The following is an 18,257-nucleotide window of genomic DNA, read 5'->3' on the forward strand; positions in this document are numbered from 1 at the left end:
CTTCTGGAGGTTTTTGGTTGACGAGAGATTACAGAAATGTTTTGGATGATGTGAAGGCAATCTGAGTCCATGGCCTGTAGAGAAGGGTTCTGATGACTTGTGATGGGGCGTTTCAGTGTTGTTGAAGAACACGGTGTGAATTTTGAAGCCAACAACAGCAATTATCTTTCGTGTATTTCAGCATCACTGTTTGCAAGCATCAGCTTTCTCTGTGTTCCACTTCATCTTACACAACCACCAGAATGACAGTGGCGACGTCTCATTTTACAGGCAAGTAAAGAGGATTAACTGACTTTGTGTAACCTGAGTGAAAGCATTTCTTGGACCACAGCAATCTGGGTGGAACTCGCTTACGTCGCCTTTGGATCAGGGTTTCAAGGCTGAAATAGAGGACGAAGGTAAATCGAGCTAAGGACCGATAAGACGGACCAAACGTGGGGGAGTACAGAGATAGTTGAGGATCATGGCAAAAGGAAAGTCTCAAACCTTCCTGGACATTCAGTTTGGACTCATCAGTATGCAGAAACATTATCTCACAGCAGAAACCTTTGGGTTCTCGGTGAACGCGAAAGGAGCCAATCTCAAGCCAAAGCAAACGTGGACACTGGAGCAAGATAACAGAGACGGAGACACCAAGGTCTTCTTGCGGAGTCACCTGGGACGGTATTTGACTGCTGATCGAGATGGAAAGGTTATTGCTGAGGCTGAAACACCTGATGCTGAAAGCAGGTGGGCACGAGTCGAGTCGGTGTAATTACACGTGTAGAAATCAAATTCCCTGGAAAGGCAGTATGATATATGTTTACATATTTCTATGAAGGTTGTACACAGGGAAAGGATCTGTGGTTTGACGATTTATGAACCAGTGCTGGGAGAGATCTCTCACACTAGACAAAGAATTTGTAGGAAAAGTAATGTTTCTGCGATCAAAGAAGATTGTGGCAGAGTATTTATAATTCTGAAATAAGATAAACCATATCTTACCATCCCGAACCACTCCTTAACTGGTGCCTTGACATTACCATTAAAATATCATCCCTTATTACTTGTACACACTCACATTGTTTGCTTAGCCTGAGTTTCATATCATGGGTCAAGTTTCCTCTTGTTACAATGAGCTCGTCAATGTTATAAAGACTTCATAAAAGGTAGCTTACCTTGAAAGTTATACACATTCATGCATCAATTACATCGACAATATTCTCAAAATGAAAGAACAAAAAAGACATTTTGACAGGGCAGTACCTTGGACCATGACCCAAAAGAGGTGAGGTGCAAGGGTTGGTGGATTGTTTCCCTTAATTAGATATCATGAAGGTGGCACTGCTATAGGTTACCTGTTAAAAGGTTACATTTTAGTGCCCATTACAAGTTGCCCTTTGAATGAAAGTCAACCACAAAATGTGATTTCGTTTGAATTTATGAAATGAAGATGAGAGAAGAACCTTCAGAGTGTAGGCTTTATTCCATTTGATTGGAGCCGCTTCTATGGGCACACCAGGAAATACAGACGCAGCAAGGAGTGCATAAGCAGCAAGGTATACACGCGCAACTAATCACCGCAAAATAAATCAGTATTATATATAAATCAGTATTCTCACCATTCAATGAGCACCAAGTGAATCGCCGACATAAAACGACAATGCCTCTGGGACAATCCCCCCGACCGAGCCGAACCTCAGCTTTATCTCTTCTGTGCTCGAGCCGTGCGACATGTGATCACACGTCACGACCTTCAATTGACCACATTCTCCCCATCTTTAAAATGTAACTAGAGGCCCAGCTAACGCACCATGATTACTTCAGCGCTACAGGAGTATACATTTCAAGCAACGCGAACTATCTAAACTACAGAAGCATACATGCCAAGCAGTGAGGATTATTTTGAGTTGTAGGAGCATGGTAATGAGCATCGATATATTATGTAACGAGCATATAGGAGCATGAGCATCGAGGATTCCGATAATCCCCTTTACAGATAATCCCCTTTACAGGGTATTATTCGTCGACCTCTCCGGGAGTAGATGGCGGTTTCACTTGAGGAAGGCTTCCGATCCTCTTGGTGAGCCTCGACTCGTGCCGGAGATGACTCCCCGATCGCTCTCGGGTGGAACGCGGCAGCTCCGTCGTCACCCTTCTCGGGTGGAGTCCCTGGGGGGGGAATACCTGGTGAGGGGATGTCAGAGGGAGGTGTGCCAGATGGTGGTGTACCTGCGGGAGGAGTACCTGAGGGAGCCAAATGGCGAACCGACACAGTGGTCTCCCTGCCATCCGGGAGCCTGACATGAGCATACTCTGGATTAGTATCGATGAGTTCGACCTCTTCCACCATGGGTTCATACTTGCTTTGTCGTACCGGGCGTTTCATGAACACTGTTCCGGGATGGGTTAGCCAGTTGGGCACCGATTGGCCGTCAACATAACGTCGTTGGTGAGTAAACATTCGTTCGTGAGGAGTTGCATTGGTGGACGTGCAGAGCAAAGAGCGTATGGAATTCAGAGCGTCGGGAAGGGTAACCTCCCACCGCTCGGGGCCCAGTCCTCTCGATTTCAACGCCAGAGTTACGGCTTTCCAAATGACTCCGTTATACCGTTCCACCTGCCCATTACCCTGTGGGTTGTAACCCGTCGTTCGACTAGTTGCTATGCCGTGCTCTAATAGGAATTGTTTTAGCCCGGCCGACATGAAACACGGCCCTCTGTCTGAATGTATGTACGAAGGTTTCCCAAACATAGCGAAGAGGTCAGACAGACATTTCACGACAGTGCCCGAGGTCATATCCGAGCACGGAAATGCGAAAGGGAACCTTGAATACTCATCAACAACAGTGAATATGTATCTGTTGTCTGTCTCGGTCGGCAGGGGCCCTTTGAAGTCAATGTTTAGTCTCTCGAAGGGAGAAGTGGCCTTGATCAGTCTGCCAGAAGCCGAACCATAGAATCTGGGTTTTAGTTCAGCACAAACAGGGCATGAAGCATTCATTTGTTTAATATCTTCAATAGAATAGGGAAAGTTCTGTCTGCGCACGAAATGTGCCATTCTGGTTACCCCTGGGTGGCACAGAGACACATGGAGGTCTTGCAAAGCCCGACTGATTGTCGCCGAGCAGTAGACCCGAGAGAAGGTGTCTGCAGCAGGGTTTTCCCTCCCAGGCCGGTAAACAATGTCGTAACTATAGCAGGCTAGGTCTATTCGCCATCTCATAATTTTTTCATTCTTAATTTTCCCGTTATTTTTCCCATCAAACATGAATGCCACGGATCGTTGGTCCGTAACGAGCGTGAAGTGGTTTCCCAGTAAATAATGTCTCCATTTACGCAGCGCTTCGACGATGGCGTACGCCTCCTTCTCTATTGCTGAGTGTCTCTGCTCGCTTCCAGAAAGAGTTCTCGAGAAGAACGCGACCGGCCGCCCAGACTGATTAAGCGTAGCAGCTATCGCGTGATCTGAAGCATCTGTTTCCACCACGAAGGGCACCGAGCTATCGATCGATAATACCACGGAATTACTGATATCGTCTTTGAGGTTGTGGAAAGCTGTTACAACAGCGGCATCTGGTGGAAAGTTTTTGCAATGCACTAGGGGATGTATTTTCTCGGAGTATTGCGAAATCCATCTTGCATAGTAAGCGAACATGCCGATCACCCGGCGCATTGTCTGCAGGTCCTGAGGTGGGGGTAGCTCACGAAGTGGGCGCAATCGTTCAGGATCAGGCTTAATCGTGCCGTTGGCTATCGTGTAGCCGAGAAGGTCAATTGACCTTGCCGAGAATACGCATTTCTCGTAGTAGAGGGTCAAATTATATTTTCTAGCAATGCTCAAGAATCTGTCCAGATTCATGTCATGTTCCCCCTGATCCCTACCGCACACTGTGACATTGTCCACGTAAACAAAAGTGTCTTTGAGGTTTTCATCTGAGATGATGTCGTCCATAACCCGTTGGAAGCAAGCTACTCCATTCGTGACGCCGAATGGAATCCTCCTGAATTGGAAGAGGCGCCTACCTGCCTGGAATGCGGTGTAAGGTTTGTCTTCCTCTCAGATGGGAATTTGATGATAGGCGCTTCGCAAATCGATGGTGCTGAATATCTTATAATTGGCCACGCGTTCGACCATCTCGTCTATGCGCGGCAGGGGGTAGGCGTCGAGTTGGGTGAAGCGATTGACCGTTTGGGAATAATCGATAACCATTCGTTTCTTATGGTTCTGGCTGCTGGTCACCAACACCTGTGCGCGCCATGGCGAATCGCTCGGTTCTATAATTCCTTCTTCCAGTAATCGCTTGGTTTCTGAAGTGATGAAATTCATGTCAGCAGTGGTATATCGCCGCGATTTGAACGCTATCGGTTTGCAGACCGGCGACAAGTTAGCGAACAGCTGGGGGGACGTTACCTCTGCGGTGGTCAAAGCATTTAAAATTAGACGAGGTTTGCTTCCTCCAAAGGGTATTTCGACACTCGTGTGCTGCTGGAGGACATTATGACCCAGAATTACGTCTGCGCATAAATCACGAAGCACCAGTACCCTTACATCCCGATGCGTGTACCCTTTTACGTCCAATTCAACATTGCAGTACCCTCGTACACGGGACTGTAGTGATGTGGCGGCCATGCATACCGTATTGTCTGTCGGGTGGATTTTCCATTTCCTGCCCTTCACTAGCGAGCTGTTGACGAAACTTTCAGAGCTACCGGTATCAATCAGTGCCTCAGCCATATGCCCGTTAATTCGTACGTTGATGATAGCCTTGGATAGATTACCCGGGGAGGCTGCAGGTCAGGTCAGGTATGGGAGCATGTGCCAGAACAGCGCGTCGCTGCGTCCACTTTCCGCCGGTACTCCGGGGGCCTCCGTCTGGCCATCCCCCAGGCAGATGCCAGGCCCATCCCCATCTCCTTGAGATGATGGTCAACCTGCTGCAACCATGAGGCACGTGGTCGGCCCACTGGCCTCCTCCACTCATGAGACTCCCTCGCTGAGAGAATCTGGTGAGCAGGATCAGCGTCAGGAAAACGAGCCACATGTCCATACAGCCGCAGCTGACGCTCACGGACTATGCAGGTAACAAATCTCATCCGAGTCTCTCTCAGCAACCGCTCGTTGGACACAAAATCCGACCAGCGATAGCCAAGGATTCTCCGAAGAGACCTGGTACCAAAGGAATTAAGTCTCCGTCTCAGATCCTTGGTCAAAGTCCAAGTCTCGCACCCATAGAGCAAGACTGGAAGTACCAAGGACCTGAAGACTCGGACTTTCGTCCTCCCGCACAGGTACCGGCAGCGCCACACCCCATGATCCAGTGAATCCATGACTCCCCAGGCCCGACCCAGACGTCTATTGACCTCCGGCTCACAACCTGCGGAGACATGAATATCACTGCCAAGGTAAGTGAATCTATCCACGACCTCAACATCCTCACCACAAACAGACACAGACAGGACAGCAGCATCCAAGATGTCACCGAAAGCCTGGATCTTTGTTTTGACCCAAGAAATCCGTAATCCCAACGGCTCCGACTCCTCATTCAGCACCTCGAGGGCCCCCAAGAGGATGTCTAAAGTCTCCGCAAAGATGACTGCATCATCTGCAAAATCAAGGTCCGAGATCTTGACATTGCCAAACGATGCACCGCAACTTGATCTCTCCGACATCCTCCCAAAAATCCAGTCCATACAAGTGCTGAAAAGTGTGGGGGCAAGTACACATCCCTGACGAACTCCAGTAACAACTGGAAATAAGTCAGAGGCGGTACCACCACACTTCACAGCACTCTCAGTACCAGAGTAGAGTTCAGACATCAGATCGATCAGTTTCAGTGGCACCCCACGAAGACCAAGAATCCTCCAGAGGACATCCCGATTCACTGAATCGAACGCTTTACAGAGATCAACATAGGCTGCAAGCAGCCCCTGCCGAAACTCTCGTCTGCGTTCAGTGAGGACACGAAGAGCAAGGATACGGTCAATCGTTGACCTCTTTGGTGTAAAGCCTGACTGCTCTGGACGCTGGTGCTCAAGCAGATGGTGGCGAACCCTATCAAGAATTATCCGAGCAAAGACCTTGCCCGGCACTGAGAGCAGCGTCACCCCTCGGTAGTTGTTGCAGTCTTGGCGATCACCCTTCCCTTTCCAGAGAGGGACAACAAGGCCCCTCTTCCAGTCAGTTGGGATGATGCCTGTGTTCCAGGCAGAGCACAAAACTGCATGCAACGACGCGAGTGCAGCATTTCCACCAGCCTTGAGAAGTTCAGCATGGATGCCACAGATCCCTGGAGCTTTGCCCCGTTTCAACTGGTTCACCGCAGCCCGTGTTTCCACAAGCGATGGTGGACCACAGTTGATTCGAGGGTCAGCAACAGGGATTGTAACACCCTTGACGTCCAACTCGACAGCTGGGGGATCAGCCTGGTACAACCGCTCAAAGTAACCGGCCCAGCGGGCCTTCACTTCAGACTCCTCTGTCAAGAGCCTACCACTCTCTGCTCGAACTGCAGTGCTCCGAGGGATGGGCTTGGATGAACGTAATGCGCGAATTCCCCTGTAAGCGGGACGAGAATCACCTGTCCACAGGTGATGCTCTACCCCCTCACAGATTCCTCGCACATAGGCCTCCTTGTCCACCCTCAGTGCACGTACAGTTTTACGCCTCAGCTCCCTGAACAGCTCAGCTCTGCCATTCAGCCTGGCCCTGCGACTCTGGTCAATGGTATCCAGTGTCCCTTGAGAGACAAAATTCTTCTTTGCCCTGCGGTGAACTCCAAGGCATCCACCGGCAACATCAAGGACGGTGGTCTTGAAGGTGCTCCACAACTCTTCAGGACCCCCAAAGCACCCAGACCCCCAAGTGTCCACTCAGCCTGTTCGCAAACTCCTCAGCTACTCTCTCATCCCTGAGCTTGGCAACATCCAGCCTAGGCTGGGATGGTACCATTCTCCAGGATTTAAGGTGCAGCTTTAGAGTTGCTACAACAAGCCTGTGGTCAGTATTGAGGAACTGAGCACTCCGGTAGACCCTGCAGTTCTGGATCATCCTCCAACGACCGTCAATGAGGACATGGTCAATCTCCTTTGCCACACCGCCAGCGTTGGAATACCAAGTCCAGCGATGAGCTTGCGGGCGCTGAAACCATGAACCAGCCACCCTAAGTCCATGACTTCTTGCAAAGTCAAGGAACTTAGTGCTATTCTGGTTCATAGTTCCTGACCCATGGGGACCAACACACACCTCATAACCATCCCTATCAGTTCCAGTCGATGCATTGAAATCCCCCAAGACTAGAAGTGTATCTCGTCTGGGGCACTGATCAACCACAGACTCGAGTGTGGCGTAGAATGCATCCTTCACGGTAAGATCACTCGCCTCAGTCGGAGCATAAATAGAGACCAGGGAAATGACACCTAAGGAGTGACGAATCCTTAATCTCATAATACGCTCGTTGACCGGTGTTACCTCAATTATCATTGGGGTCAGCTTATTGGACACAGCTACAGCAACTCCTTGGGTATGGTAACCATCAGAGCGACCAGACCAATAGTAGGTGTAACCACCCACCATTATCTCGCCGCAATCCGGTCTCCGAACCTCAGAGAGAGCTGCAATCCCGATGTCCAAACGCTTGAGCTCAGATGATAACAGAGACAGGTGATCATCCTCTCTTAGGGATAGGACATTCCAGGCACCCACCCGAAGGGACCGCCTCAGGTTAACCCAAGGAGACCGCCGTCTGGTGGACGACACCTCAGCACCACTCCGACACACTCTCCCGCAATCTGACCCAGGGATGTTACCCCGTGGTTTCCCTCCTATCAAAGATTGGGGGTCCCGAAGGCTTTGCCCCAATCCCATCATCCGGTGAGCTGCCCTGCGAAGGGAAGCTGCACAGGAGGTACTCCCACGGAGTGGGTTTTCAGATTTTTTTGCGTTTTTGCGTTTTGCGGAATGAAGCGTTTTACGGTGGCTGGAGTGCAAATCCTGCCACCAACCTCCTAATAAGAAGTAACCCAACTGCAGGAGGACGTCCGCAGACACAGTTGGGCACTAGATATGGATGGCCGTTGGCTCACAAGGAGCTCCTCCGCCCTTTGACAGGTTTTGTTTTTAATCCTGCTGGGTGTCCATATCCAAACACCCTCCTCACCAGAAAACCTGGTGGGGGAGACGGTTTAGTCGCCGACAACCCGACCATGGAACAGGTTAGTACAGGTTTACATGGTACCTGTAGCAGGTCACAGATCGAACCTGACCTGACAAGGGAGGCTGCAGTTAGTTTCTTTTGCGAGTAGAGAGCCGCAGAAGTGGGTTTATTTCTCCTTAGAGTAGATTTACATACCCTGGCATAATGCCCTTTCTTGTCACAATTCATGCATGTGGCATCTCTGGCGGGGCATTTGTGGCGGAGGTGTCTTTTGTACCCACAAAAGAAGCATTTACCAACCGGAGCAGTTGCTGAGGAGTTTGACGTGGTCTGGGTATCCGGCTCCTCGGGTTTTTCTCCATCCCCTGTGTCAGGCTGTGTCTGTGTCTGTGGGGTTCCTTGAGTTTCCAGCGTAGCGGCGTTCATTAGCAGCATCGGTGTCCCAAATGACTCAGATTGCTGCTGAGCCGTATCCATCGCTCGAGCCTGATCGACTACCTTTTCAAGAGTGGGTTGCGCTTTCTCTAGTAAGCGTTGCCGTATGTGGGCTGATCTAAGTCCTTGGATAAATGCCTCCCGGGTCGCTTCATTTCGGTGTTCCTCGGCGTTTACGGCCCGGAAGCTGCCGTCTTTTCCCAGCTGTTTCAGAGCTTGCAGGAACTGATCGATTGTCTCCCCGGCTGCTTGCTTGCATGTGTTGAGAAGATGTCGTATGTATACCTCGTTCTTGCACTTCACGTAGAGCGCCTGCAGCACGTCGATCGCTGCTTCGTAGGTGTCACACTCCGAGAAGAGCCTGTATACGCCGGGCGAGACATGATTCACGAGGGCGGCCAATTTGTCAGCTCCCTCTTCGATGATGGTCAGATAGTGTGAGAAGGAACGGAACCAATGCGACCATTTCATTTCTGAGTCAGTCGCGTTTGGGTCTGCATCAAACCTCTCTGGTTTGTAGATCTTGTCCATCGTTGATTGAGAGAGCCGAGAAAACCAAATGGAATAAATTGAAATGAAGACGAGAGAAGAACCTTCAGAGTGTAGGCTTTATTCCATTTGATTGGAGCCGCTTCTACGGGCACACCAGGAAATACAGACGCAGCAAGGAGTGCATAAGCAGCAAGGTATACACGCGCAACTAATCACCGCAAAATAAATCAGTATTATATATAAATCAGTATTCTCACCATTCAATGAGCACCAAGTGAATCGCCGACATAAAACGACAATGCCCCTGGGACAATCCCCCCGACTGAGCCGAACCTCAGCTTTATCTCTTCTGTGCTCGAGCCGGGCAACATGTGATCACACGTCACGACCTTCAATTCACCACAATTTATTCGGCAAACTGCAACATAAAATTACAATACTATCAGAGAGCACGAGCAGAAGGAATTTCGATTTCTAACTCTATGCAATATGATGGGGTTATTACTACCAGTGGGGCTTATTCTATCGATGGATAGACAGACAGACAGACAGAAAATACAACTATATATATATATATATATATATATATATATATATATATATATATATATATATATTGTTGCGGACCCGGGGTCATGGGGTGAAGACCACGAGGGGTGAACTACCTCGGGTTCCCACCACACTCTCTGGAATCGCAGACCGTTGCGAACGAATAACTTCGTAACGCGGTGGGTTGCTAATCGACCATGAACACCAATAACTCGACCACGTGACTTGGGGTCCTCCATCAAATGAATACCATTTACCTAAAGGTTACGCGATCTCATAACCAGGGGACATGCCCTCGGTACTCACTCAAACCGGATCACCTTACCAGATCAGATGCAGCCGAGCGGGACTGCCAAGCACGTACTGGCTAGGAAACAGATCATTGGGGAATAACATCCTGGCTAAACGAGGGTGCATGCCATGCTGGACCAACGGAAGAACACACGAAAACGAGCTGGGAACATTTCTATACAAAGCATTTATTTACAATCAAGCGAGGAAAAGGATATGGCATATTAAATGGGGTTTATTATTATGTACAGCGGGGGATAGCAAGGAATTTGTGGGGTGCGGAAAAAGACAAGCAATCTTACAAAAGCAGACAAAGAGCAGAGTTAATCCCGTTATATCTTCTACAATCTTAATTTATGCAAAGACAGGCGCCATCACACACACACACACACGCACACAAACACACACACACACACACACGCACACAAACACACACACACACACACACAAACCTGAAGAAGATTAGATAGCCAGAGAGAAAGAAAGCAGGTGAGGATAAACGACCTCTCAATACCTGGTGTGGTCGGCAGACCAACGCAACCCAGAATGCTTAGGGAGAGGTAGGTGGGAGGAATACTGATTATGTCTAAGGTGTGGGAGTGGGCAGTGTGGTGTAGTGCAATGTGGGGAGTGCGGTGTTGTGCCAGAGGAAAATGGGATTGCGAGTAAGTAATGATGTTCTTTGTGCGTCCAAAGAAGACGGGATAGGGGGGTGGATAGAGAAAGAGGAGAATATATGCGTGAGGAGAAAGATCCCTAACAGATCTGTGTAAAGGTCTGTATGTGTAATGTGTACCTCCGTGGGACGCTCCGCCTGAGCGTTTCCACCTCGTGATATGGCGCGTTATCTCCTGATTAATTACTTTGCCGGGGCTGTGGCAATGTGTGCTCCACACTGGTCCGTCTGGCTACACGGGGGTTGCGGAACATCGACAGCACGGCAGGGAGTCTCGGCAGTCACCCCGGATGAGGTTCTCGAAGAAGAAGAAGAAGAAGAAGAAGAAGAAGAAGAAGAAGAAGAAGAAGAAGAAGCGCTTTCTGGCAATCATACACCAATTGTGAGACAGGGAGCAAAGCGAAGAGGTGAGAGGCGAGAGGCGAGGAGCGAAGAGGTGAGACTCTAATGGTTCCACGTTGCTCCTTTTATAAGTCTGGGCGAAGAGTGGGTCGATGACTGCGAAGCTACGTGCTGTGGTCTGAATCCTCATCCACTATTGGGCCACAACGGCCCTAGCCATGCCCTGCCAGGTTCCGGGACCGGAAACCGGCTCAGTTGCTTACCAGCTTCGGAACAGGTCGGAGCTCCTGACTTAATATAGAGCATGCTCCCCGAAATGCCTGGTAATGGCACCGAGCCGCAGATCATAGCGCCAGGGCTGAAGAACTATGTTCTATCATAATCATATGACGTCTCTTTTTCGAGTATTCGTTAGCTGGTAATAAAGTTTGTTTTTGCTATTTTCGTGGAACATAAACTTGCTTTGCAATTTTCAGTCTTTATCTTCATACTGAAAGGGGAGAGGTAAAGAAATTATTGAATTTTATGCCTGCTTGATTGGTTGTATTTATCTGGCCTGTACGTGTTGTCTGGATGCGCCAATAAATCCGGCAGTTGGTCGGGGCAAGGTGATCCTATCGTGGCCGTCGTCATTGCAGGAATGTTGGGTGAGTGGGGAATAAAAGGCATATAGCCAATGGGTGTCCACGGTAGACTGTATTGTGATATATGGGCACAGGGATTTATAACATGGCATTTCTGGAGACTCGTCTAGCTCTACGTCGAGCAGTTTAGTCAGGAAAAGGCGCGACAGCATCCAACATAGATTTAAGTTCAGTTCTGATTGTCTGGGACATCTAGTTTAAGCAGTCAGTCCACATTTATATTTACTCCTTCTGGTCTTATTTTAACGTGATGGTCAACCATGAATTCCTTCCTTGGCACAACTTTCTGCAGAATTTGAGCTCTGCTGATCTTGGCTGGGATATTACCGATAGCATCACCCTGAACCATATCGGAATCATAGTAGGCTGAAACATCGCCATGCTTGTTACATGCACGGATGATCCATCAAGTATGCATTCTTGAAAATCTAAATTGTCTGTGGCGAATTGGAGAAGTGTCCCAGGGATGATGTTTGCCAGAACATACACTCCATCATCGTTGGTGTTGTCTTGCATCTGCATGGCAACAGTTGTTATTATTCACTGCAGGTTTGCGTTTCTGATATAATGACCAAGCCTGTTCAACAGTTATTACATCCATGTGCTATTACATGTCCTGTGGAACACATATACAGGTACTGCTATCCCAACTTGTTTTGGGGTGGTGATATGATGAGCAAACAATGTCCTGTGCCACATTCAAACTCTTTTCATGGTCTATTGCCTTTACGACAACTCTTCCTGTTGCCTTAACGATAAAAAAACAAAACACTTGCACTTTCTGAACATTTCTTAATCATTTCTTCACTCAATATAATCGTCTGAACAGCAGAAAACGTTAAGTTTATTGCTTTTCTGAAATAAAATACACTTAGTTGTAAACATGGCTGATTTCTTAACATTTTCAGATTTCATTCCAGATTTCGAGTTATTTAGTCCACATGGTCTGATCCTCCAAACTCAAATTATAAATTCCATTGAATACTTCAATCAGCCGATGGTAGTAGGTCGTGAAAAATGTAATCACGCAATGCATGAAATCACTCCTAATTTGAAAACTATGACACTTACAAAAGCGATGTATCCAGCGATTCGTACGTATGAAGATCGGGCATTCAAAGATGTCAGTGAGGAAAGTGGGGAAAAAAAAAACATTTTGAGCACTTTATCATTAATAAGCCGTTGTGGCTTGCTCCAACTCGAGGCATTGTTGAGCAGGCCAAACAAAATGGTAAATTAAGTCCCCAGCGAGGGAGAGTGAGGTGTCCAAGGATGCACCTTGATAAAGGACATAATTAAATAAGGCCGTTAATTATCTTCGAAAGAGGTGTTTTGATTTACTCAAACACCCAATTTTCATTCATGCACTGAAATGAGAGCGAGAGAAGAACCTTCAGAGTTTAGGCTTTATTCCATTTGATTGGAGCCGCTTCTGCGGGCACACCGGGGAATACAGGTTTAGCTAGGAGTACATAAGCAGTAACGTATACATGTGCAATTAATCAACGCAGAATAAATCCGCGTAAGCACGGAGTTCGATATAATCTCCATTCTCACCAGTCAATGAGCACCTTCAGTCAACGAGCACCAAGTGAACAGCCGATGTAAATGGCAATGCCCCGGGGACAATCACCCCGTGCCGCGGAGACCTCCCCTTATACGCGAGACGCACAACATGTGATCCCGCGTCATGTCCCTCAATTCACCTCAATTCACCACATGCACCACCTTGGAGTTCTCTTGGTATGCATGCAAAGTTTCAGGCCACTAGGTTTCATGGTTTTGGAGTTATGGAGGACACACACACGCACGCACGCACGCACGCACGCACACACACACACACACACACACACACACACACACGCACGCACACACACACACACACACACACACACACACACACACACACACACACACACACACACACACACACACACACAGACTGATTGACACGCACTGACATTTATAATTATCGATAAATTGAACGAAAACATCACAATCATGACACAGGTGTACAATCACCCACCCATACGCAACCACCATACCATTGTTGCCAATGGCCATGTACCTTCTATCCCCGATGTTTCTCGGTACTGAACACAAATTTTAACACATCCACTATATCCGCTGCCAGTGTCTTTCGAGGGAGATTATTCCATGCATTTATTACTGTACGAGTAAAATACCACTTCCTTACTACCATCCTAACTCTCATGTTTGTTTTTTTTACTCTCAAGTTGTGACCTCTGGTCCTAACAACCTATTCTGTTTATTTTGTTTCTCCCCTTCATTATCTTAAACATCTGAAATACCCAATCACATCGTCTCGTAATCGTCTCCTTTCTGATGTAAATAAAGGTCCTCTCTCCTTCAGGTACTCCTCATAGCTTAGTCTCATTAAAGGGGTTTGTCCTGGTCAGAAGCAAAAGTAAAAACAGACTATTAAATGTGACTTTATATGGCCCTCAGCACCATGAAGGGGGTGCATTTCAAAGCTCTAAGGTGAAAGTGGAGGTGATGTGATGGGGTGGGTGTCTCTCTCGTAGAAGATTGTAGAAGTAAAGTGGCATTTGTGAGGATAGGAACCATTTTGGAGTGCAGCAACTGGGATATAAAAGAGTGAGCAGGGCAGGGTCTATGTTCCTGTTCTTCTTCCACACTGTAAACCTAGGGTTCACATCATAGCAGAAGAAGCTGGTGCAGTTCAACTGGTGCTGTTGCTTGGTGCTGGAAGGTGTAGTTCAAACATTGGTCATGTACGGAGGGATGGTGCACCCCTGTGCATTTGTCCAGCTCCCACCGATTTTCCATCATCGCTGGAGTCCATCATGGCACAGTCCAGGAGCCGACAGCTGCCTTGCAGTGGAAGTCTTGCTCATTGATCAATTCTCTCATCAATCCTTTCAACAAGTTTTGTTAAAAACAACTTAACACGTATGCCCGCCCCCCTCCTACCTCCTTTTACATTGAAGAGACTCACCTGTTCGAAAAAGGAATCATTGTAGTCTGGACAACTCTGTCTCCTCCATGTGTGTAATTGTCATATGAGTCTCAATCATGAGTTCACAATATAAAAGATCATCATGTGACTGTGCTTGCAGCAATTACCTCTCAATCTAAGAACACATGGACAGGCACAGACATAAGAGTGAAACTGGGAAAGGGAAGATATGGGAGATGATAGGTAAAAGAGAAAGGAGGTCAGGGGGGTATGGAAGGAGTGAGGAGAAAAGTTTGGGAAAGGATAAAAGTAAATGGAATGAAGGGAAACATATACTCATACAGGGAAAATATGCCATACATGCATCATAAATACATAGATGACCCCTGATGCAATCCATCCATCCATTGGGACCATACTCTGTGCAGAGCGTTGGTGCTGCCTAAGCAGTCTCCTTGGCTATTGGACACAATCCTGGACGGGTCGCCACTCCGACACAGGATACCAGCAAGCTGGCACTCATTTTGCCCACCTCAGAAGGATGACAGGCAGAGTCAACCCCACCTGGTATTAATTCAACAGCCAAGGGAGATGTGAACTCATTATCCTAGGATTGAAAGCACACCACCCGAACCATTAAGCCAACACCATCTTGCATCCTGATGCAAGATCACTCGATTATTTGATTATATTGTTGAAACTTATTGTGAATGTTGTGCTTTTCATACCATGTTTCCTCAGGTTTATTGTTCTTCCACAAGCAGATGGCCGCTGGGCTTTGAAGTCTGAAGCACATGGTCGCTTTCTTGGGCTAAAACATGCATCAGCAAGTGGGGCTGTGGCAGTATTTGGAGGTCATGTTGAAGGAAAGGAGGAAATTGAGGTTTGCTGTTTTGCACAGTCTGTGCTTGAACCAGAGTTGTGGGTTGTGCATTTGGCTATGCACCCACAGGTATGCCTCTACTCCACGGGACGAAGGTACGGAATTCAGGATTGGATGTCGAGTCGAGACAAGTGCTCATGTTGATGACACAACATATTACACTGCAGACACCATGTTGACCTCTGGTACAAAACAGTTTAAGGTACCCTTTAAAAAATTAATATTTTTACAGTGATCCATAGCTCATAGAGGAACTTGTCAAGAAAGGGTGTTATAGGATCAAGAAATTATTACGCTCGTGCAGTCTTCAACAACCGTCACTCCGCCTGGTGGGTGCAGTATGGGACAAAAAGGTCTCCACATCTGTTGGGCAAATTTGGCATGAATCGGCATCTCCGATCACAACAACTGTGATGGGACACCAACAGGATAGCCGGGCGAAGCTTGTCGACGTTCTGTGTTTGTGCTGACTCGATATGCCCGTCTAACGGGTGAATAAACCAATTCACTAAGTTCCATGGAGCCCGCTCCCGATGACCACATAAGGTTTCATCCAAAAGAGGGGATTCATTCAACTGGAGAAAAGGGGGAACGGGGAGAAAACACTGCAGCGCAGAAAAAATTAGAATCAATAATAAATTATACTCAACACACCCAGAAACCACAACAGTTTTAACACATACGCCTTTTTGCATCTATTTGGGGGGGCATACGGGACACAGAAGGAAACGGATGAGAAAAGAACACCTGTGCTGTACGAGCACCACTCGTACACATGGTTCAGCTCCCCAAAAATGCTCTCCGCTTGTGCCTCAGCCCAATCAGTCGTTGGGGTCCCATACATGTGCATAGTGGCTTAGTGTGGGGCTTGTTTTCACTGTGCCTCATGTCCGTTCTTTGTGGGATCCCCGAGTTCTCCACCTTGAAGACCCAGAACAAGCTCAGCAATCAGTAACCAGCCAACATCCTTGCACATACCAACAACCAAGAGGAACCATCCTCTCATTACAACGTGCAGTGTCTGTGCTTTTATAGTCCTACCGGGCTTGTTGAATCATGCCATGGTGCGTGCTCATTTGACAGCGCCGCCCTACTAATGTCCATACAAGGGCATGTCCTTGAGCTCTCTTATGGCCTTGTACTGACCCCGCAATTGCTCATGAGTCATGCTCATTGTCTGTGTTGTTGGGGAAATTCTACACAAAGACCACGATCATGCACGCACCATGCCCATTGGTTATTATGCCGGGGAAATGCAACACAAAGATAGATTAACGACGGGGAAAGTTCACAATTGTAGAGGTGGGACTGGTGCGCCAGCCTCCCGTCTTGTTGGGGAATATATGGACACTGTGGCAGGGGGTGGGTAAGGGGTGAAGAGAGGGACGAAATCTTTCTTCACACTTGCTTGACACATTTTATCATTTGTGAAAATTACACCACACTTACACTAACACGTACTATGAAATAACTATTCTAATTTATCCCCCATTTTATCCACTACACCAGATCCATAACAGTCATGCAGATAGTTAAAGACAAGCTTAAAAACAACTGAAGACAAATGAGATTACTGGACCTGATGTTAACTCCGCCTGGGAATTCTTCCACAGAAACCTGTTTTCTCTTATGCACACATCCATCCCATCTTGTCTTCAGTTTTCTTACCCATCTTCCCACCCTGTGGTGAGGCAGTTGCTTTGAAACAACTTGCCTTCTCTTCCTTTAACCCTCAACGGCATACCTGGGGTCAATTTGACCCAACATGCAGGTTTTTTGTTTTAAAAAATAATATTAGCCGATATCAGCCCATGGTCTCTGTTTATCCTCACCCCATATATGTATGTTGTTGCTGTAAAATTTAGCGAATATAGGGTAATACATATGGGAGATATTTGCAAGAGAAAATAGTGGGGTCTATATGACCCACGCTGGGAGAACTCCCAAAAAACATTTACATTCATAACTATGAACACTTTATCCCGTTTTCTTTTCTGGAATTGTTATTATTTCTCAAAGAACAATAAAGGTGTTTCCCAATTGTTTTCATACTGTTATAATCTGTATCATTCTGTGACAAAAAGGGGATTGGAATGGTTCCAGGAATTGCTCATTCCTGGAAATGGGATATTCCAGAAATCGAAACTGCAGTTCATAACGCTAGTGTATTTGCATTTTCCTTCAAACCATGGCCAACCAACGGAGAGCACGGTATTCTGTTGCTGATTAATGTATCTTTGACAAATATTAGAAGATGAAAGTGACAGTGAGTCTTTATCTGATCCAAGCGATGATGATTCCTACATCCCAGATCAGGCTGCAGTCCGTGATACATCAGATGAAGATCAGGTTTCTGACGTTGATGAACAGCCAGATGAAATATCTGCTGATTCCGGACATTCTTACAATCAGTCTGATAATGCGAATGCTCAGTAAGGCCAGGCCATAGCAGAAAGGCCACGTGGTCAGGTCAGGTCAGGTATGGGAGCATGTGCCAGAACAGCGCGTCGCTGCGTCCACTTTCCGCCGGTACTCCAGGGGCCTCCGTCTGGCCATCCCCCAGGCAGATGCCAGGCCCATCCCCATCTCCTTGAGATGATGGTCAACCTGCTGTAACCATGAGGCACGTGGTCGGCCCACTGGCCTCCTCCACTCATGAGACTCCCTCGCTGAGAGAATCTGGTGAGCAGGATCAGCGTCAGGAAAACGAGCCACATGTCCATACAGCCGCAGCTGACGCTCACGGACTATGCAGGTAACAAATCTCATCCGAGTCTCTCTCAGCAACCGCTCGTTGGACACAAAATCCGACCAGCGATAGCCAAGGATTCTCCGAAGAGACCTGGTACCAAAGGAATTAAGTCTCCGT

The 18,257-nt window shown here is 47.6% G+C and overlaps 1 protein-coding gene across 1 annotated transcript in view; it reads left to right on the forward strand.

Moving 5' to 3' along the window:
• Window positions 1-296: 296 nt before the first annotated feature.
• The window catches only part of LOC147009753 (fascin-like), a 32,671-nt gene continuing 14,710 nt past the window's right edge, over window positions 297-18,257 (forward strand). The window contains exons 1-2 of the mRNA XM_085860813.1: window positions 297-729; window positions 15,247-15,483. Coding sequence (XP_085716939.1) covers window positions 464-729; window positions 15,247-15,483 — 503 coding nt within the window. The 5' untranslated portion in view covers window positions 297-463. The remainder of the gene's footprint in view (window positions 730-15,246; window positions 15,484-18,257) is intronic.

Source organism: Eptatretus burgeri, chromosome 17, assembly GCF_056783735.1.
Source record: "Eptatretus burgeri isolate ZD-2024b chromosome 17, Ebu_testis_v1, whole genome shotgun sequence".
Classification (NCBI taxonomy): Eukaryota; Metazoa; Chordata; class Myxini; order Myxiniformes; family Myxinidae; genus Eptatretus; species Eptatretus burgeri.